Source organism: Bos mutus, chromosome 13 (assembly GCF_027580195.1).
Source record: "Bos mutus isolate GX-2022 chromosome 13, NWIPB_WYAK_1.1, whole genome shotgun sequence".
In the NCBI taxonomy this organism is placed as follows: Eukaryota; Metazoa; Chordata; class Mammalia; order Artiodactyla; family Bovidae; genus Bos; species Bos mutus.
Window position 1 is genome coordinate 57,684,532 of NC_091629.1, and position 21,370 is coordinate 57,705,901.

At 41.0% G+C, this 21,370-nt stretch overlaps 1 protein-coding gene across 2 annotated transcripts in view; it reads left to right on the forward strand.

The window, feature by feature from the left end:
• Positions 1-21,370, forward strand: part of STK4 (serine/threonine kinase 4) — a 90,356-nt gene that overhangs the window by 8,425 nt on the left and 60,561 nt on the right. For both annotated transcript variants that reach the window (XM_005903175.3, XM_070381784.1), the window contains 7 exons: positions 4,082-4,210; positions 7,018-7,132; positions 10,053-10,217; positions 12,588-12,755; positions 15,487-15,624; positions 19,084-19,212; positions 20,106-20,292. In XM_005903175.3, the coding sequence (XP_005903237.1) occupies positions 4,082-4,210; positions 7,018-7,132; positions 10,053-10,217; positions 12,588-12,755; positions 15,487-15,624; positions 19,084-19,212; positions 20,106-20,292 (1,031 nt within the window). The remainder of the gene's footprint in view (positions 1-4,081; positions 4,211-7,017; positions 7,133-10,052; positions 10,218-12,587; positions 12,756-15,486; positions 15,625-19,083; positions 19,213-20,105; positions 20,293-21,370) is intronic.

A 21,370-nucleotide genomic window follows, 5' to 3' on the forward strand; every position in this document is an offset into this window, starting at 1 on the left:
CCAGAATGGATGGACAGCCCTCAGAAAGTGTTTTGAATTAGAGCTTTCACCTTTCTTCCTTCTGTTGTATTTAAAGTTTTACCCATTGATTCATTTAAGTTTTTAATCAGGGGATAAGAGCAAAAACATTTTGTGCATAGTTTGGTAACTAGTGAGTGATATGGTTAAGACTGATACCTGGTTAATTTGGCCTCAGATAGTGTCTAATTTCTGTTTCTCTGCATTGACCCTTGCCTTGCAGAGCGTGTGTGAAGCACCTCCTTTGTGGTATTACTTGTTTTGTTCTCTGCCAGTTAAAATTCACTGAGTCACTGTAGTGTTTTTTTGTAGAGAGTCAGGTCTTGAACTTACCTTCAGCCAGGGGTTCTTGCTGAAGCCTTCTAAATTGTACTCTAAGTGCAGTCTGGAATTGTGAATCTTAATTGTTCATATGAGCTCTTGGAGTTTTCTTGGCTGTCAAGATAGCATAGTGAGGTGTGGAGGGTATCTAGTCAAGATTTCTCAGTGCATGCAGGAACCTCTCCTTTCCATTTCAAATATATAAGAATAATGAATGAAAATTAGTTTTTTAAAATATAAGAATACATAGCCAGCTATAGACCAGGGATAGAAAAGATAGTTATCGTAGTAATAGGAAAGTAAAGCATGCCATGTTGTTGTCGGGAGATTGGGCTTCCTGCAGGAAATTTTTGTATCAGTTGCCTGTGGCCTGGGGAAAAAGAGGGACTATTCTGACTATAGGAACTGGGCCTGGAGTGTATTCAGGTATGGTGTCTTGAGGGCTGAAAACCCTAAATCCTAATGCAAGACCTAGTTTAATCGATAACTGAGCTAAGGGAATCATGAAACCATCATGATGTCATGAAATGCTCAAGAACAGTGAACACTGTATAGAAAAGAATCATTCAAAGTAAAATGAAACCCATATGAGGAAATCCAGTGCCATTAAATAATCAACAGACGTAACAAGTAGGAAATTCCCACCCAAGGAAATAGAAATAATGGAGCAATCTGGAATTTCATGTTTGTTTACAATTTTCAAAAAGATAAAAGGAGGGAATAAAATCCTTAAAAGACAAACACAAAATTATTAACATGAACAGCCCCATGAGAAAGAAACAGCTGAGGGGCCTGACAATGAAAACTACAACAATTGAAGTTCTAATGCCCAGTAAATTGCAAAAGCTGTCAACTGGACAAACTGAAAAGAGAATTTGGGAATTGAAAGCTAGAAATGAGACTGATCACAAAATGCAAGACGGAAATGCAGTGTTGGAAACTAGGGAGATAGCATGGATTGACAAGGTCCACTCTAGGTCCAGTAGGAGCTCTAGAAGAAAGTTGGAAGAGACAGGAAATAAAGAGATAATACTAAGAAATTTCCAGACTTGAAGAAAGACATACGCCTGCAGACTGAAGAAGTTTATGAAGTGCCGAATAAATCGGCTTCTAGTTATAGTAAAATTACAGAATGTGAAGGATAAAGAGGCAGTCTTAAAACTACGGGAGAGATTGCCCATGATTACCCATGAAAAATGATAACCCGATGAGAATTGACTTCTCTACAACAATAGAAGCTGATAAACTACAGTACAAGTGCTGAGAGAAAGCTGTTGTCAAAGAAGAATTCTATATCCAGCAAAACTCATTCCAAAGTGAAGACGAAATAAAGAACTTTTTTACACAAATGGGACCTAGGGCAGTGGTCCCCAGCAGTTTTGGCACCAGGGACCAGTTTCATATAGGACGGTTTTTCCAGGGACCGGGAATGAGGGGAATGGTTTTAGAATGATTCAAGCATATTGAATTTATTATTCACTTTACTTCTCATCTGTGGCAATCTCAGGCTATTCTCCCTTGACTTTAGGTTAGGATTTGTGCTCCCGTGTGAATCTAATGCCACTGCTGATCTGACAGGAAGCAAAGCTCAGGTGGTCATGCACGCAGTGGGGAGCGGCTGCAAATACAGATGGAGCTTCACTCACTCACTTGCCCTCCACCAGTCACCTCTTGCTGTGCAACCTGGTTCCTAACAGGGAGTTGGGGACCCCTGACCTAGGGTATCAAGAATAAATTTGGATGAAAGTTACAGACTACCCAACCAATAGTGGCTAACCAGTAAGGGCATTTAATAACTAGCAGAAAAATCTGGGGGTGAAAGATTCCAGAATGGCTAAGTGTTTGATAACAATTTAGCATTTGTGTAAGTCTCACAGTCTCAAGATGGCCACTTTAGAAGCAGGAAAGGAAGTGGCAGGAGAAAATGGGCCACCTTGTTTGCTTCTTTTTTTATCAGGGAAGAAGGTCTTTCCCAGGGACCCTTCTAAAGAATTCCTCTCAGATTTCACTGGTCTGTGTACTAGGTCTTAGACTTACTGCTAGTTCAGTCACTGGCAGAAAGGGATCAGAATCCTGGGACTGGCTTGGACCACCAGCCTTTATCTCCTGGGACCAAGCATTTGGTCACAAAGATTTGCTTACAAATCTTGGGGTTATCTTATCAAGGAAGATAAGGCAAGACATGTTTCCCGTGGATCTTAGTTCCCTGACTAGGGATCGAACCTGCATCCCCTGCATGGGAAGACACAGTCATAACCACTGGCCCACCAAGGAAGTCCCCCTTTCTTTTTTTCATTATACTTTTGTGGTTATTCGCAACTGGCTAAAACCCTCCTTTTTCTTGATTGGAGGGACCAGAGTAAGGTAGCAGTTTTGTTTTTTGGTAGCAGTTTCTTTTGTCTTGTGCATAAGATACATGATGGCAGCTTTTTCCAGTGGCCAAGGAAGAAGAGGCAGTGGTTGGATCTTCCACACATGGTCAGTGGTTGTCTTTCCCTTGCAAAAAATAAGTTTTAGGCAACATTTAAATATCATTATATTAGTTTTGCCAATGAAAAAGTCTGATGGAATGGAAATTTTTTATGTGCTTTGCATAGACATTAAAAAAAACTTTTGTGTGACTTTCACATTGAAACAATCCTTGAGTAGCATTTTGTTAGCTAGAGCACTCAGCTACTTTGATGTATTAGGTGCTGTTATTTTGATCTTTCTTTTCACCAAGGGAGTATGAAGAAACAGGTGTGTTTGGAAACTATGAAAGACAATTTGCTCATTATTTCACTGACAGCCATCCAGGATTTAAGTGAAAATACAATCTATGTAAGATAATGATAATGATATCTCATTTAACCATTGCAATTCTCTTGTAATGTTGTTGTCATTTTACAGGTGAGAAAATTGAGGTACGAGGTTAATAATATGTCTGATATGTAGTACTGTAATAATGTGGATAAGTAGTGGTGGTAGGACTCCAGCCCTAGGTCTTTAGATTCTAAATGTCTTGCTCTTATAGCCCCAAAATTGAAAGGCTACCCAACCTTTTATTTATCTTGACAATAAACTCTTAAGGGCAGATGAAGTGAAAGATAAAAAGAATTAAAGAGGAGTAAAAATTTCCCAATATTTTAAAGATTATTGCGAGTAAGAGGAGCAAGGACTAAAAGACCTTGTGATGCTAGAATGAGTGCAAGAAAAAGAAGACCCCTCTCATGGATTTTTGCCCCGATACAAATGTAGAGAGAATATTTTTTTTTTTTTTTTTTTTTTTTTTAGAATATAGGCTTTGTGTTCTGACACTCCTGGATGCGTATCCTGGACTGACTGCTTATTTATCACTTAATGTAACCTTGGGCAAGTCGTGTAACTTCTCTGAACCTTTTCTCATTTGCCTGTAAAATAGAGATAATGACCCTTTCATGGTTTTTCTGTAAGGGTGAACCTCAGAGGATGCTGCTTCCAGCAGACAGCAGATGTGGTAGCTACTGTCCTTATGACTGTTATTTCATACTCATACATTCAGTAAACTTTAAATGGGAAGTTTATAAGATGGTAGTTCTCTTAAGGACAGTTTTCCCCCAAAGTATCAATACTTTAGCTATCTCAGTTTTGCAAGTGTAGCTAAGTACATATGTCTTGGGCACCTGGGGATGTAAATTAGAATGGTGAGTTGTTTGTATTTAAGCACTTTTTAATCTCTTGGCTTGTTTTGACTTTGTAAGTATCCTTGTCCCCCCAATTACAGGTCCTATGGCAGCGTGTACAAAGCTATTCATAAAGAGACCGGTCAGATTGTTGCTATTAAGCAAGTTCCTGTGGAATCAGACCTGCAGGAGATAATCAAAGAAATCTCTATCATGCAGCAATGTGACAGGTAAAGGCTTATGGTGTTGCTATGGAGATAATAACAGTTTTGAATTTGCCGTAATTTAGAGTTTGACTCCTAGAATTGCATCGACTTAGATATTTTGCAAAAGGGAGAGTTTAGTGGACTTACTACATGTTTCTTTTCAGAAAAAAAAATGGTGAAAAAGTTTGTGTGTTTCAGCAGCTAAACTTTCAGAGTTTCTATTTCTGCACTGTTTTGTTTCAGTTTAGCCCGTTTCAAAACTAGGAAGAAGAGGCAAAAGGCAGAAGGTGGTGCTGGCTAGCCGTTTTTTTTTTTTTTTTGATAATGATCTCTCTTACTTCCTTCTGAGAAAACATTTCTACAGACAGCTCAGAAGAGATAGTTCAAATGCTTTTACTTCCAGAAACCTTAGAACAGCAAAAGGTCCTATAAAAAGAGAACACTTGTTCATATATTACTGTTCTGTCCCTTCCTTCACAAGTTTAAGAAACTATTCCAGCTGAGAGTAGTTAAGTGTTTTAATTTTGAGGAACTAAGATTTGTCAAATGCTGCAAGCAGGAAGTCGGGCCAGCAGGCGACCGCAGAAATGCACGTGGTTTGCCCCGAATTTCCATGACAACATGGTGGGGTCACTGCAGGGGAGCAGGCTTCCTCAGTTCAGATTGAGAAACACAAACTGAGGGGCTGGGGTAGGTCTTGGGAGTTGAGAATGACAAAGTCTTGCAGCCCAAGCCTGTCTTCATCCTTCTGAAGCTCTTTGGGTCACCAGATCAACTCAGTCTCTCCTGTTGGTAAAGCTTAAGATAGATGGGGCTACCTGCTAGGCATTTTGCCCAGGAGCCCTTAAGTCTTGTAGACTTCTGAGTGCAATCACTTCTGTTCTTCCCACCTTTCTTTTTTTACTTTTCAGGAATAAATTTGTTAAAGATTTTTTTATATAGGCTCTGTTTTTGAAGTGTTAGTTGCTCGGTTGTGTCTGACTCTCTGCAACCCTGTGGACGGTAGCCTGCCAGGCTCCTCTGTCCAAGGAATTCTCCAGGCAAGATACTGGAGTGGGTTTTCATTTCCTTCTCCAGGGCATCTTCCTGATCCAGAAATCGAACCCAGGTCTCACGCAGTCCAGCCAGATTCTTTACCATCTCAGCCACCAGGGAAGCCCTAGACCATGTTTATAAAACCTTTATTGAATTTGTTACAATACTGCTTCTGTTTTATGTTTTGGTGCTTTGGCCATGAGGCACGTTCCCCATGGATCTTAGTTCCCCAACTAGAGATCGAACCTGCATCCCCTGCTTTGGAAGAAACAGTCTTAACCACTGGACCACCAATAAAGTCCCCCTTTTTTTTTTTTCATGATACTTTTGTGGTTACTCTCAACTGGCTAAAACCCTCCTTTTTCTTGTTTGGAAGGCCCAGAGTAAGGTAGCAGTTTTTTTTTGTTCTGTTTTCTTTTCTTTTTGGTAGCAGTTTCTTTTGTCTTGTGCATAAGATATATGATGGCAGCTCTTTCCAGTGGGCAAGTTGGACTTTGCCACTTTTGATAGGCTGTGTAAGAGCTGTGTTTCAAACACAGTGTACGCATGTCTCTAAAGATGAGGGATTTCAAAGAGCCTACTCTGTGCTAAACGTCATAAGGAATACAGAGAAATACAGGGCAGCACGCTTGTCCTCCTGGAGTTTGCAGACTGTAGTTGGACAGGCCAGGCTTCTATAGTTGATGATGCATGATGGTATAGGATATATTCCAGCAGTGAATACCTGGCAGTAATTGCCTTATGGAGACAGTACTATAGAAATACTGTAGAAATTCAGAGACGGCAGCACAGATGTGGTGATATGTATCTTAAGAGAGTTATTCATCCATTTCTTCATTAATATTCATTTTGCATGTGTGTGTGTGTCTTCCTGATATCCTGTCATTTTGGCATGTTTCCCAAGGATGAAGGGGCATTTGAAATTTTGAGAGTTAGATCAGCTGAGTTGGTTTTTGCCTCTTCCGTTACTACATTGTGCAATATTACTTAGCTCTGATAATGATCTAGCTAGGTACAGCTGGTAGCTTCAGAAGACACATTCTTTTTTTTTTTTAATTATTTCATTTTAAAGGGATTTTGACTTTTTCCTGAAATCTTCCTTCAAGATTCTATATTTCAGGTCTGATTCTGAATATTTTTCCCTTACAATAGATTGTAGTGTAGTTTTATTTTTCCTTATTACAAAGTATATGTGACTTCTTGGGAAAATGCAAATAAGAAAGGAAAACCACATTTCCCTTTGGAGAGATAATCATTGTTAAATACTCCTTGGCATACATGTCCTTCCGTATGTCTTTTTGGAGTTATACTGTGCTGTCTGTTATGTAACCTGCATTTTTTGTTTGTTTTTTGGTAAGCAGAATCTTCTCATCAAGTATTCTTCTATTACATTTTCCATGGATTTGTGGTTATTCCTTTATACGGATATATCATTATTTCTTAAATAAACTCCCTAATGTCAGACATTTGGATGGTTTCTAAATTTTCAGTTTTTTAAGCAGTTCTGTGACCATGGTAACTCTTTCTTTTTGAAATCTGTGTGTCTTTTCTTAGGGTGAGGTGCAGACTTAGAAACGCTGGGTTAAGGAACCTACACAGTTTTTGCACCGCTGTTATTTACTGCCCTCCAGAAATCAATACTACTTTAATTTCTTATCAAGAGGGTGCCCGTTTGAACCTTAAACATAAATAACTGATCTTTGGAGCTGAGAAATGGATTTTCACGTATTTTACAGCATGAATTCATAGGGATGTTTGAAGGTTGTTCCACTGATTAGTATTGTCTCTCTCCCTAGCCCTCATGTAGTCAAATATTACGGCAGTTACTTTAAGAACACAGACTTGTGGATCGTGATGGAGTACTGTGGGGCTGGTTCTGTATCTGATATTATTCGATTACGAAATAAAACGGTAAGTTTACCTTCTGGAATCACGCAGCCGCACTGGGCTCTCACACTGCCTTCTTTTCTCTGCCCTGTATTCACGCACACTCTCCTACTGATGTATCTAGACAGACGGCTGTTGCATCTCCCCCTTTCCATGGTTCTTTCCCCTCTCTGCTTTTTGATGTCTACTAAATGTGGCAGTTTCAATACCAACCAACCTAGTCCAGTGAAGTGGTTTACTTGTTTCTTACTGGGGGAAAAATGACTATCAAATCTTAGCTAGGTCATGAGTTCTTTTTTATTTTCTGGCTCTGCCAGCTTTTCTCTAGTTGCAGCAAGTGGGGGCTACTTTCTAGTTGCAGAGCACAAGCGTCTCATTGCGGTGGCTTTTCTTGTTGCGGAGCACGCGCTCTAAGGCGCGTGGGCTTTAGTAGTGTCGGCTCTCATGCTCCAGAGCACAGGCTCAGTAGTTGTGCTGCATGGACTTGGTTGCCCCATGGCATGTGGGATCTTCCTGGATCAGGGATTGATCCTGTGTCTCCTGCATTGGTGGGCAGATTCTCCACCACGGAGCCACCAGGAAAGCCCAGCAATGAGTTCTGAGTGTTTAAAGTTGGTTGGGTTTTCTCCTTCTACCCAGGTGTTCACAGGTTAACTTCCACTAAGTCCTCCTCATCAGATTCCTCTCTGTGAAAGATAGTGTGCTGTTACTGTGGTGGCTGGGAGAAAAGCTAGGAGTCATGGTTTCTAGTTGCAGTTCAGTTGCGTAAACTCTTTGTTTATTCATTTAGTAAGTATTTCTAGAACACTGATCTAGGCCTTTGGGATCCAGTAGTCAGTAGAACAATGTCCCTGCTCTTGTAGAAGTGCATTTTCTAGTTATTAAACCCCATGAATTCTTCCATGCCTTAATGTATCGTTTGATTTTTGTGACACTCTTGAAAAAAGATGATTTGCCTATTTTTCTAGATTGAGAAACTGGGATTCAGAGACATTACTAGATAACTTGCCTAAGTCATATTGAGGAAGTAGAGCCAAGGCTAAAGACTAGATCTTTCTAAACCCAAATCACGTATTTTTTGCACCACTGCCTATTCTCTTCTAATTGTGAGTTGTTTGTCATGAGGGGTACTGATTCAAAGTCTGTTGATTGAGTTTGTTTAGAACTGGGCTGGGATCAGCACAGAGTCAGCATTGGACTGATCAGGTATTCTGTGTCAGTCTCCTGCATTTTTGCTTACATTTATTCATCATCATTTAACAGATATTTTTTTCAGGACCTACTATGTGCCAGGAGGCTTTCTTGGTGCTGGAATTCAGTAGTAACCTAATCAAAGGCATTTTAAAATGGAGTTCACGTGTGTAATAGGGAAGACGTCACATGAATAGGTATACAGATTATGTATAGTATGTGAGATGGTGATAGTGTTGCATTAAGCTATAAGCAGGATAAGGGGATGGAGAAGGCAATGGCACCCTACTCCAGTACTCTTGCCTGGAAAATCCCATGAACGGAGGAGCCTGATGGGCTGCAGTCCATGGAGTCGCTAAGAGTCGGACACAACTGAGCGACTTCACTTTCACTTTTCACTTTCATGCATTGGAGAAGGAAGTGGCAACCCACTCCAGTGTTCTTGCCTGGAGAATCCCAGGGACGGGGGAGCCTGGTGGGCTGCCGTCTCTGGGGTCGCACAGAGTCAGACATGACTGAAGCGACTTAGCAGCACCAGCAGCAGGATAAGGGGATAGAGAATGATCTAGGAGTGGAGGGAGCTAGCAAAGGCCTCTCTGATTTCCTAATGAGGTGACATTTGAGCAGAGGCAATGACGTAAGGAACCATCTCATCCAGAAATCTGGTTGAAGGGCACTGCAGGCAGAGAGAACAGATAAAAGGGCCCAGAAGTGGGAGTGTGTTTAGAGTGTTTGAGGAACAGCAGGGAAGCCTATGTGGCTGAAACAGGATGAAGAGGTAGAAAGTGGTAGAAGATGAAGGTAGCTGGGAGCCAGATAGGGTGAGGCCTTAGTGAGGACTGGCTCTCATTCTGAGTGACTTAGGAAGCCATGGGGATTTTGAGCAGATGTTGAACTGAATCTTAGTTGCAACATGTGGGATCTAGTTCCCTGACCAGGGATCGAACCCAGGCTCCCTGTGTTGGGAGAGCAGAGTCTTATGGACTGAAACACCAGGGAAGTCCCTGGCTTATATTTTAAAAGGTTAGTTATGGCTGCTGTGTGGACTATACATTCTATAAGGTTAAGGGCAGAAGCAGCGAGACCCATTAGGAGATTATTAGAATAATTCAGGCAAGGCATGATGGTGGTTTAAATCAGGGTGAACCCAGAGGATATAATTGCATATAGTTTGAAGATAGAGAAGAGTCAAGGATGACTTCAAGATTTTTGACCAGAGCAGCTAGAAGAATTAAATTGCCTTTTACTGAGAGAGAGAAGAACGTGTGAAGAATAGAGTAGGTGGGTGGTATGGAAAGGGGTAGGGTGGTGGTAAAAATAAAGAATTTGATTTTGACATGTTATACTTATGATGCTTGTTAGGTATTCAGCTGGTGTGGGAAGATATATAAATCTGATTTTTGGGGAGAGATCTGGCCTGGAAATATAACTTTGCGAGTAGTCAGCATAGCAATGGTACTGCTGCTGCTGCTGCTGCTGCTGCTGCTAAGTCGCTTCAGTCATGTCCAACTCTGTGTGACCCCATAGACGGCAGCCCACCAGGCTCCCCAGTCCCTGGGATTCTCCAAGCAAGAGCACTGGAGTAGGGTGCCCTTGTCTTCTCCGCAATGGTACTATAAGCTGTCAAATGCTATTTTACACCTTGAATAAGATCTTATTTATATTCTAGGAGAGGAGTTTGAATCGAAATTTTTTCTCCTTTTTCAAATGTGCTGATGTAAACTAATAGAATTTTAATTTCTCATTTTTTCAGTTAACAGAAGATGAAATAGCTACAATATTACAGTCAACACTTAAGGGACTGGAATATCTTCATTTTATGAGAAAAATACACCGAGATATCAAAGCAGGAAATATTTTGCTCAATACAGAAGGTCATGCAAAACTTGCAGATTTTGGGGTAGCAGGTCAACTTACAGTAAGTGAAAGTGTTACTTGTGTTGGTAACTTTCAGGTCTTTCTTGAGAACTGTTCTTTTTCATTATTTATTTAAAAGTGTAATATTTGATATAATTGTGTTTTAAAAAATTAAAGAATGTGCCAATAGGTTACAAATGAGCTGGTAGATTATTTTAGATCCTTTCCTGGGGCTCAGGTACCATAGTTTAACTCTGTTTAGCTTGAAAAAAATAAAAGCTAAAGCAAGAAATGATAGAGTGGACGTTTAAATTCTTTTGGTCTACATCATCATATTTACAAAAGGAATAAAAATTAAATCTAATCAGCTTTCCTTGAATAAGACATAATGTCATCTCATTCAGCCTCTAGGTAGCAGTTGGCATCTGCTTTACTGAAAGCATGCTCCTCATTTGGTTCCAAAACACAGGCTCTTGATTTTCCTCCTACCTCAGTAGTGCATGGCAATGAAAAACACTATGCTTTCAAAACAGGATGTCTAAAATTATCTGATTTTGTAAAATACATGAGATGTGTGAAATATGTGTAGAAAACCGAGTTCTAGACAGATCTATACAAAAATTTGCAGCAATGTCATGTATCAGGTTTCTTGGGTAGTAGAAGCAGGAGGAGAAGGGGACGACAGAGGATGAGATGGCTGGATGGCATCACCGACTCGATGGACGTGAGTCTGAGTGAACTCTGGGAGTTGGTGATGGACAGGGAGGCCTGGCGTGCTGCGATTCATGGGGTCGCAAAGAGTCGGACACGACTGAGCGATTGAACTGAACTGGGTCGTAGAAAGCTATATGCATATATAGTTTTTTTAGAGCTGTATCGTGTGGATTTTTTATTTTTAAAAAATTTAAATGAAAAACAATTAAAAATTGCTTTGATGTTATTTAAAAAAAAAACCACCACCACCACCTCAGGAACTTACTCCATATTGTGATTTGTGGGCCCTTCAAAAGATTTTGTTGTTAACACATAAGTAAACAATACCAAACAGTATTACCTAAATTACAATCTTAATAAGGAAACCAAATTGAAAAGAAAAATTCTTTTGGTGCTGTGTAAAAGATATTATAAATTTAAAGTATCAGTTGTTTTTAGTAATTGATGGTTTTCACAGAAATAGAAAATAACAGTCTTGAAATTCATATGGAACTAGAAAAGGCCCCATATATCCAAACCAGTCCCGAGAAAGAAGAACAAAGCTGGAGGCTTCGTACTTCTTGATTTCAAACTATGTTCAAAAGCTAAAGTGATCAACACAATATAGTATTGGCATAAAAATACACACATAGACCAGTGGACTGGAGTCAGGAACCCAGAAATACACCCGTGCTTATATAGGCAGTTAACATTTGACAAGGGAGCTAAGAGTGTGCGACGAGGAAAGGCTGGTCTCTAATCAATGTTCTTGGGAAAAGCTGGTACTCACATGCAGAAGAGTAAAACTACACCTGTTTCTTACACCACTCACAAAAATTAACTCAAAATGGATTAAAATAAATGGAAGGTCTCAAACCCAAAAACTCCTAGAAGAAAACATAGGGGGGAACCTCCTTGACCTTGGTCTTGGCAGTGATTTTTTGGATATGACACTAAACTCACAAGCAATAAAAATAAGAATAAGCAGTGGAACTTCATTTAGATTTTGGTTGGGATTGAATGGAATTGTGTTGAGGTTGTGTTCAATCATAAATCAACTTGAAAAATACTCCCATCTTCATGATGTCATGTTTTAAAAGTCCTTTTCTGCTCCAACCTTATATAATTATTAATCTGTACTTTCCTTGAGTGCTTTTTGGATTTTGTTCTTTACGTTTAAAATTTTAACCTATTTTGCTGAAAGTATAAGTTAGGAATTCAAGTGTATAGTTTTACAAATGAATGGACAGATGCTCCTTTTCCAGCCCTTCTATTATTATTATTTTTACAATACTTGTGCATCTATCTTGGGATACTTATACGTAGGATACATTTCTAGAACTAGATTTCAGTCAAAGGATATGGACATTTAAAGTTAATAAATATTGCTGAATTGCCTACTAAAACATTGTACCAACTTGTGTTCCTTTATCATTGTATTTTGGTACCTGATTTTTTTCTATGCTATTATCCATATGAGTTATTAGTAATCTTTTTAATTTTTGTCAATCTCATTTTGGTGTTTCATTAACTGGTTGACAGTTACTTTTGTGTTTTAATAATTGAGAATCTTTTATGTTTCAATGTCATTTGAATTTGTTTTGTGACTTACTTACTTGATCGTGTTTAAGTATGGTTTGTATATGTATTTCAAGCCCATGACAATTACTATTGTTAGAAGGGACTCTTTCTCAACAGTTTGAATGATTAATGTTGATCTCTCTCCTTTCTATTTCAGGATACCATGGCCAAGCGAAATACAGTGATAGGAACACCTTTTTGGATGGCTCCAGAAGTGATCCAGGAAATTGGGTACAACTGTGTAGCAGACATCTGGTCATTGGGAATAACAGCCATAGAAATGGCTGAAGGAAAGCCTCCATATGCTGATATCCATCCAATGAGGGTAAGGGAATGGACAGAAAACCAGTGGGATGGTCAGTTACTGGTGATAATGAGAAACTGAGTTAAATGAGTGTCTTGGTTAGGTACCAAACAGTAAACGAATTAATTGTAAATAATTGAGAAGTGTCAATCTAGACTTCAGATGATACACTTCCACTAGTTGTAATCACTAATTAAGTCAAATGTAATCCACCCCTGTTCATTCTAGAGGTTGTGTATTGATATCCCTCTGGCAGGACTTGATTGGTTTGACTTGTGCAGTGTGTGTTTTTAGTAATTCAAGCACTCACATATTAAATTGTTTTACATTTATTTTTGAATTTTTGACCGTGTTCCACAGCATGTGGGATATTAGTTTCCTAACCAGGGATTGAACCCACACCCCCTGCACTGGAAGCACGGAGTCTAAATCACTGGACCACCAGGGAAGTCCCCAGGTGCTCACATTTTAACGTACCAACGTTAACTGGAGCTGTGAAGCAGTCCTCTCCTTTACACAGGGCGTGGGCTTTGCACTGCCCGCCACGGTTCCCTGTTCACCCGTACCAGTCATAATGTATTGCCGTGTTTTCTCTGTTTCTTACACTAGCCTTAAGAGGAAAGCAGAGTATTCTTTTCGACTCATATCGCTAACACCCGGCCGGATTCATTTGTTGTCTTCTTCCTGCCTGGCCTGGGTAGGGATTTACATGTGTGATTTCTAGAGGCTCTGTGCTCCCTGACCTACATCCAGTTCTGGAATGTGAAGAGCCCACAGGTGTCTCCATTGACACTCCTTCAGTGTTTCTACATTAAGCGTTTTCCTGACTTTCCCCACCCCCAGAACACCTCAGCACAGCACTGTTACAAGATCTGGACCCCTGCCTTCCTCAGAGGCTCCAGAGTCTTTTCCATACCACCCAACTCAGCTCCTCCTCTTCTCTGATTAAGCAGTCCTTCTGCTAATAGACTTAACAGGTTTTTTTTTTTTTTAAGTTATTCACATGCCCAAAGGTGAGCACCTCTCTTTCTGGGGGGACAGAAATGGAGAAGGATGGGAAGATTTACTGGCTTTATTTTTAGATTCAAATAACATAATTTAGGCTGCTTATTGCAAAGAGTTTTATTTTTTTTAAATCTGTACCTTTTCTATTGGAAACTCAATAAATAATTTTACAAGCGTACCTTATGTTACTGCACTTTGCCTTATTGGATTTTTTCAAATTGAAGGTTTATGGCAAAACTGCATCAAGAAAGTCTGTCAGTGCTATTTTTCCAACAGCATTTGCTCACTTCATCTCTCTGTGTGACATTTTGGTAATTCTCACAATATTTTAGACCTCTTCATGATGGTGATCTGTGATCAATGATTTTTGATGTTACTATTGCAAAATAACTCCCTGAAGGCTCAGTTGAATGTTAGCATTTTTTAGCAATAAAGTAATTTTTAAAGGTATATACATTGTTTCTTTAGATATAATACTGGTGCATGCTTATAGACTACAGAATAGGGTAAGTCTAACTGTCATATGCACTGGGAAACCAAAACAATTCATGCGACTTGCTTTATTGTGATATTCACTTTACTGCAGCAGTCTGGAATGGAACTTGCAATATCTCCTGTAGGTTTCTTTTTTGAAATCGTAGAATTTCAATGTAATGTAGTGGGTCAGTTTTTAATTTTCAAGTATGTGGGTAGAGTTGGCGTGGCTTGGAGGGTGGTGAATCCTTTGTGATTTGGGGGGACTTCTGGGCTTATGACCTCCTCGCAGTTACCACTTGCGTCCAGTGGTGGGGGTAACTTTCAGGAAGGAGGGACATTTGACAGCTGAGGTCATGTTCAGGATATCGATGCTCTTAGAGCTCGCCTTTTCACTTTGAAAGGCAACATGGTCAGCAAAAAACAAACAAAGCTCTCTGGATATTGTTTCAGTTCAATTTGGTCACTTAATCCTGTCCGACTCTTTGCGACCCCGTGGGCTATAGCACACCAGCCTTCCCTGTCCTTCACCAGCTCCTGGAGCTTGCTCAAACTCATGTCCCATCGAGTCGGTGATGCCATCCAACCATCTCATCCTCTGTCGTCCCTTTCTCCTCCCACCTTCAATCTTTCCCAGCATCATGATCTTTTCTAGTGAGTCAAATTCTGCGCATCAGGTGGCCAAAGTGTTGGAGCTTCAGCTTCAGCATCAGTCCTTCCAGTGAATATTCAGGAGTGATTTCCTTTAGGATGGACTGTTTATTGTTTAGGGGACAAGAATACATATGCCAGAGGGGGAGGGAGAAGAGAAGCGGAGGGAGCAGGAGAGCTCTGTCAGATTCTCTAACTCAGCAGTTCCCAACGTTTTTGGCACCAGGGACTGGTTTCATGGAAGGTAATTTTTCCACACTCTGGTTGGGGTGGGTGTGGGTTTCAGGATGATTCAAGCACATTTCTTTTATTATGTTGCCACTGTTCTGACAAGATGTGGAGCTCAGGTGGTAACGTGAATGATGGGGAGTAGTTATAAATTCAGATGAAGCCTCGTTCATCTGCCCACTGCTCATCCTGCTGTGCAGCCTGGTTCTTGGGGACTCCTGCTCTAACGGTCATACTTCCTACTTTGAGATACTTAGATTTTCGTTGCAATTAGGATGGGCTTATAGAGGAGAAGAGGAAAATCATTTTATCAAACTTCGAAATTATGTCTAGTCATTTTTATTGGAGTATCACTTTTATTTTGCCAAATCGTTTTTTTTTTCTTTCCAACCAGGCCATCTTCATGATTCCTACCAACCCACCCCCCACATTCCGAAAGCCGGAACTGTGGTCAGATAGCTTCATGGATTTTGTGAAGCAGTGTCTTGTCAAGAGCCCCGAGCAGAGAGCCACAGCCACTCAACTCCTCCAGGTATGACTCACCCTGGGATGCTGCCTCTCTCTCTGTTTCATTCACAAGTTATCCATCCAAGATGCTGTTGACCCACCCACGTGGAGATGGTGAAGAGCTCTAAGATATTCCTTGCCTCCTGTGAGGTTTGAATGTAACTGCTTAGAAGAGACATAGAAAAGAATGTTAAATCGCTGAACAGGACAATCATGCAAGAAAATACAGGGCTGTATGGGATTAGAGAACAGGAATTGGCCTTTATTGAGCACCTGCTGTGTGCTAGATACTTTACATGTTGTGCCATTTAATCAGCACATACACCCTTTGAGAGAGGAGTGTTGTTTTACTTTTATAGATGAGAAAACAGATTTGGAGAGGTTAGCTCATTTAGAGCCACTTGGTTGGTAAACAGCAAAGCCAGGCTTAGGAGCTAAGTCTTTTTGATTCCAAAGCAGAAGAGCCATACCTACTTCTGGCAAAGAACTGGGATCAGTGGTAGGTCCACCATTTTCAACTGGTGATGCCAGGACTGCTTTCCTGGAGGAGGTAACTTCTGACCTTGGGCCTTGAAGAATGGGTGGAATTTGGCAGGCAGTGTGCTTAGTCGGCTCAGACAGTAAAGAATCTGCTTGCAGTACGGGAGACCTGGGTTTAATTCCTGGGTCGAGAAGATCCCCTGAAGAAGGGAATGGCAACCCACTCCATTATTCTTGCCTGGAAAATTCCATGGACAGAGGAGCCTGGTGGGCTACAGTCCATGGGGTCGCGAGAAGTCAGACACAACTGAGCGACTAACACTTTCACACTTTCTTGCTTAATATTTAGGAGCTTGGATTCTGGAGCCTGATGCCCAGGTTTGAATCCTGGCTTCCTGTTTGCTAGCTCTGTGACCTTGGACAAGTAACATAACCTCTCTGTTTAGTTTTCTTATCTATACAGTAGAGATCAAATACCTGCCCCATAAGTTGGTTGTGAAGGTTAAGTGATACAATATGTGTGACTTTGAATAACATTTTCAAATATAAAAGATAATATATTATGAATTTGACATAAATCTATTGTTGAGCTAGGCCAGTGTTTTTCAGTCATATCAGATCCATTGCTGCCTTACCAATACAAATTTTTTTATACTTATTATCTTTTTGGAATGAACCTCATAGATACTAAAATCTACTTATGCCCGTAATTTAAAAAGAATCAGTATAATATTTGTGATATGATGGAGAAATATAAGGATAATTATTTATAATTAAGTAATATATGTGTCAATATAGAAATGCTCCAGCTTTTCAACTTAGAGATGTAATGAAGTAATCAGACACCTGTACCTAACATCATGAATGAGTTTAAATTTAAGAGCAGTAAGAAGAACAGAAACCGTTCCATTCAAGAAACACAGGAAAATGAGTGGGTGGATACTAACAGAAGTCTAATGTTAAGTAGTAACAGAGCAGACTGATTTGTATAAGAGGAGGGAAATGAACTTATGGACTTGCCCAGTGGAGAGAACAAGGAAATAGTTACTCTTGCAGATGAGCTGGGTCCTTTTTCTGAGTAGTGGCAAATTCTTTTCCTGCCTGGATGAGGTATTGATACAGTTTTATAGAAAAGATAACTCCCGTATTTCAATCCCACCACACATTAAGGCATCCTGTCCACTTCTAGAGTTCTTGCAAAGCCCTGGAGCCCATATCTTCTGATGGGTGGTGGGGAACAGAGAATGGATTACAGATAAACACGGGGGACAATATGAGAACAAGTCTGGAAAACAACAGCATCCCCCACCCTTCCAGAAAGGAATTTTCCTGTGTAACTTTCACAGCATAAATTTTTTTATTGTGTTACACAGGCAAACAACAAAATTGTAAGATGGTATTAATGTTAAAAACTTTAAGCCTAGGATGGATGATCAACAAGGTCCTGCTGTATAGCACAGAGAATATATTCAGTATTCTGTGATAACCATAATGGAAAAGAATATAAAAAAAGAATGTATGTGTATAACTTAGTCACTTTGCTGTACATCAGAGATTGGTGCAACATTGTAAATTAACTATATACTTCAGTAAAAAAAAATTTTTAAAAAAGGACTTCCCTAGTGGTTCAGTGGTTAGGACTCTGCTCTTTCACTGCCAAGGGCCTGGGTTCAATCCCTGGTTGGGGAACTAAGATCCCACAAGCCATATGGTACAGAAAAAAAAAAAATCCCAAAAGTTTTAAGTCCTTTTTTTCTATTGAAGAAAGTCAGCAATATCCCTGTTTCAAGTGCCTTTTCCAGGTGCATAATACTCGGGCTTACATCTGGTACGTATTTGTGACCAGTTTTAGTATTTCTGCAGTAACTGCCTTTTGGCACTAAAATCTTTTTGCATATACGTGCAAGCTCAGTCATTCAGGTGTGTCCAACTCTTTGCGCCCTCATGGACTGTAGTCCGATAGGCTCCTCTGTCCATGGGATTTTCCAGGCAAGAAAACTGGAGTGAGATGCCATTTCCTCCTCCAAGGGATCTTCCCAACCCAGGGATTGAACCCAAGTCTCATGAATTTTCTGCACTGGCAGGCGGATTCTTTACCACTGAGCCACTTGGGAAGCTGCCAAATCCTTTTTACCCAAATACATAGTTGGAAATGCTATAGGACATTGAATAGAAAGAATAAGCAGGATGAGTAACCTATTCAGTGATTTCTAAACAGTGTCTTTATCCCACTTATGCCCCCCTCTCCGAAATCACCTCCCAAAGTAACCAGACTATGCTTATCTGTTGAAAAAATGTGTCAGTGTACATGTATCAAAGTGTGTCTGTATTCTGAGGTGTTCGGGAGGTATGAGGGATCTGTGCTGTTCGTTTTTGTACGGGATTCCTCTGCATTTTAATCGAGATTGCTTGTTTCCCTGCTCCCTATCCTTTGTCCCATGTAGCTTGTGTTCTCTAAACATCTTAGCCATAAGCTCCCTACACATTTACAGAGCTTCCTCTCGGGGGGCAATGCCAGCCTGTTGAGACTCTCTAGAGTTGCTAGAAATGGAGGAAACATTCCAGCCAAGCCAAAAACGCATGGGCAAAACTGAACGTACCTGCTCAGTTATAAAGCGAGTGTGAGTTCAGTTCAGTCGCTCAGTTGTGTCCAACTCTTTGCGACCACATGGACTGTAGCACGCCAGGCTTCCCTGTTCATCACCAACTCCCGGAGCCTACTCAAACTCATGTCCATCGAGTTGGTGATGCCATCCAACCATCTCATCCTCTGTTGTCCCCTTCTCCTCCCGCCTCCAGTCTTTCCCAGCATCAGGGTCTTTTCCAATACGTCAGTTCTTCGCATCAGGTGAGAGTGTGAGTTAGGGTTGGCTGTTGTCCAAAGCATAAAGAGAATGATTAGATGCACTGGTTGGTTCAGTAGAGACTATAGAGGGCCTCCTCTGTGCTGGCTGGTATTTTGGCACCAGTGCCGCATAAACCATCTTCAACTTTCTTGTTGAAGCACCCGTTTGTCAAGAGTGCCAAAGGAGTGTCCATACTTCGGGACTTGATTAATGAAGCCATGGACGTGAAGCTGAAACGCCAGGAGGCCCAGCAGCGGGAGGTGGACCAGGAGGAGGAAGAAAACTCTGTGAGTGCAGGCGTTGCGGTGGGCCTTGGGCATTAATGCTTGTCATTTTGTGATTGTCAGCCAGGTAAGACGAGTCAGAGTTGTGGCGTCCGCCTGGAGCTGGAAGGCTCCTTGCCCCACCGTGTCCTGTCGTGGACCAGGGCTTGCTGGATGGATGTTTGTTCTTCTCCCAGTGCTTCCTGAGACACTTCCACATTTTATTCTTTTGCCTCCAAATCTTTTCTTCAGTTTAACTTTTTATTCAGGAAAGAGAACATTCAGGTCTGAGACTGGGTTTTTCTGTGCTCTTTTGGGCATCTAGTATCCATACTAGCTATGTAGACTTTACACTGATAGACTCTCTCACAACCCTGAGATTCCAGAGGTGTGTACCTTAGCTCCTTAGAGCAGTGTTAAAAAATATGCAGGTTAGATATGCGGCTCTTACATGGATAAATGTATGCTCTTCTTTGGTTGGCTAGGAGTGTTCTCACGGAGTATAGCTTTTAGAAATTGTGAATCAATATACTGTACGCCTGTAACATATATAATGGTGACTCATTGGTAAAGAATCCACCTGCCAATGCAGAAGATGTGGTTTGATCCCTTGGTCAGGAAGATCCTCTGGAGAAGGCAACTCACTCCAGTATTCTTGCCCAGGAAATCCCATGGACAGAGGAGCCTGGGGGTTCCAGTCCATGGGATTGCAAAAGAGTCAGACACAACTTAGCGACTAAACAACAACGACATATTTAATACTGTACACCAACTACACTTGAATTAAAAGAGTGTTCTTAGTTCTGTGAATAAGCCTCAAATCCAGAAATATTTGCAGCAGGATGAGTATGAGTAATTCAGAAAACTCGATCATTTTAATCAAATTAGTCCTCATTTGAGATTTCCTCCTTTTCCAGGAGGAGGATGAGCTAGATTCTGGCACGATGGTCCGAGCAGCAGGGGATGAGATGGGCACTGTCCGAGTAGCCAGCAGCATGAGTGACGGGGCCAATACGATGATCGAGCACGATGACACGTTGCCATCCCAACTGGGCACCATGGTGATCAACACGGAGGACGAGGAAGAAGAAGGCACGATGAAAAGTAAGGCTCTGATTAAACAGACTGACTTCACAGGCAGACCTGGTGCATTCCAGAGAAAGCAGATTCTCTCGGTCCACATGGACTCAGTCTTGAGGCTCCACTCTGTGGCTGCAGTCTAAGGAGCGAGAGCGTTGGGGCCTCGCTCCAACCCACCCCAGCAGCAGTGGAGGGTTCGAGGAGGGAGGAAGCTGGCTTCTGCAGTCAGGCAGGGAAACAGCAGCAGTGAGGATTGACTTTCGGACCCGAATGGCCATTCTCTTGTTGAATGTCATCATTTTTTTTTTCTTCTTTTCCTTGATCTGCAGAGGCAAGCACATACATTGCTTTTTCTTTTTTCCTCCGTAAGTGATTGTTTATTTTATTTTTAATTTATAGTGTTCATTGTTGATTTAAGTGATTAAGTGACTGTCCATATGGCCCAAATCAATAGTTTCAGTGGTTCTGCTTCTGGTCCAGCACTTGGTATGGGCGGTCTTTGTCAATGCAGACCATCTAGCCGGTGTGTTGTGGTATTTTGTAGTGGTTTTAATTTACATTTCCCTGTTGAGTAATGCTTTGGAGCATACTTTGGTGTAGTTCTTTGTCATGTATCTCTTCTTTTGCTTCTCCCCCTTCTCCTTTGTATTGTTGTTACACATTTTACTTCTAGAGTAGTGCGTACATCGTTTTGATGCGTAATTCAGAGTGTAGTGGAACTCTGAGCTGTTTACCATACGGATTATCTTCAGTCTGTTTTCATGATCTTTAGTCTGTGTGTCTAAATCGGGTTTCTGAATTCTCAGTCAGTATCTTAAGGATGGGAGTGTACAAATTGAAGAGTCCTCAGTCACTTCTGGTTTAAACACGCCTCTAATGCTGCTGGTCCTTTTTCTTCGGCCTGTGACTGAGGCCTTACACCTGTGCTCAGTTCTCATCGAAGGGGGCCATCCTCCCCTCTCCTTTGAGTTCTTTTCTTTTCCCCTGTCTCTCTGCATCACAGACCAGGTCACAGAGGATAGGAATTTGGGAGTACAAAGTGGTAATAATAATAACTGAGTTGAGTTCTAAACATACAGTGTAGCCTAAACTCTGTGTAGGT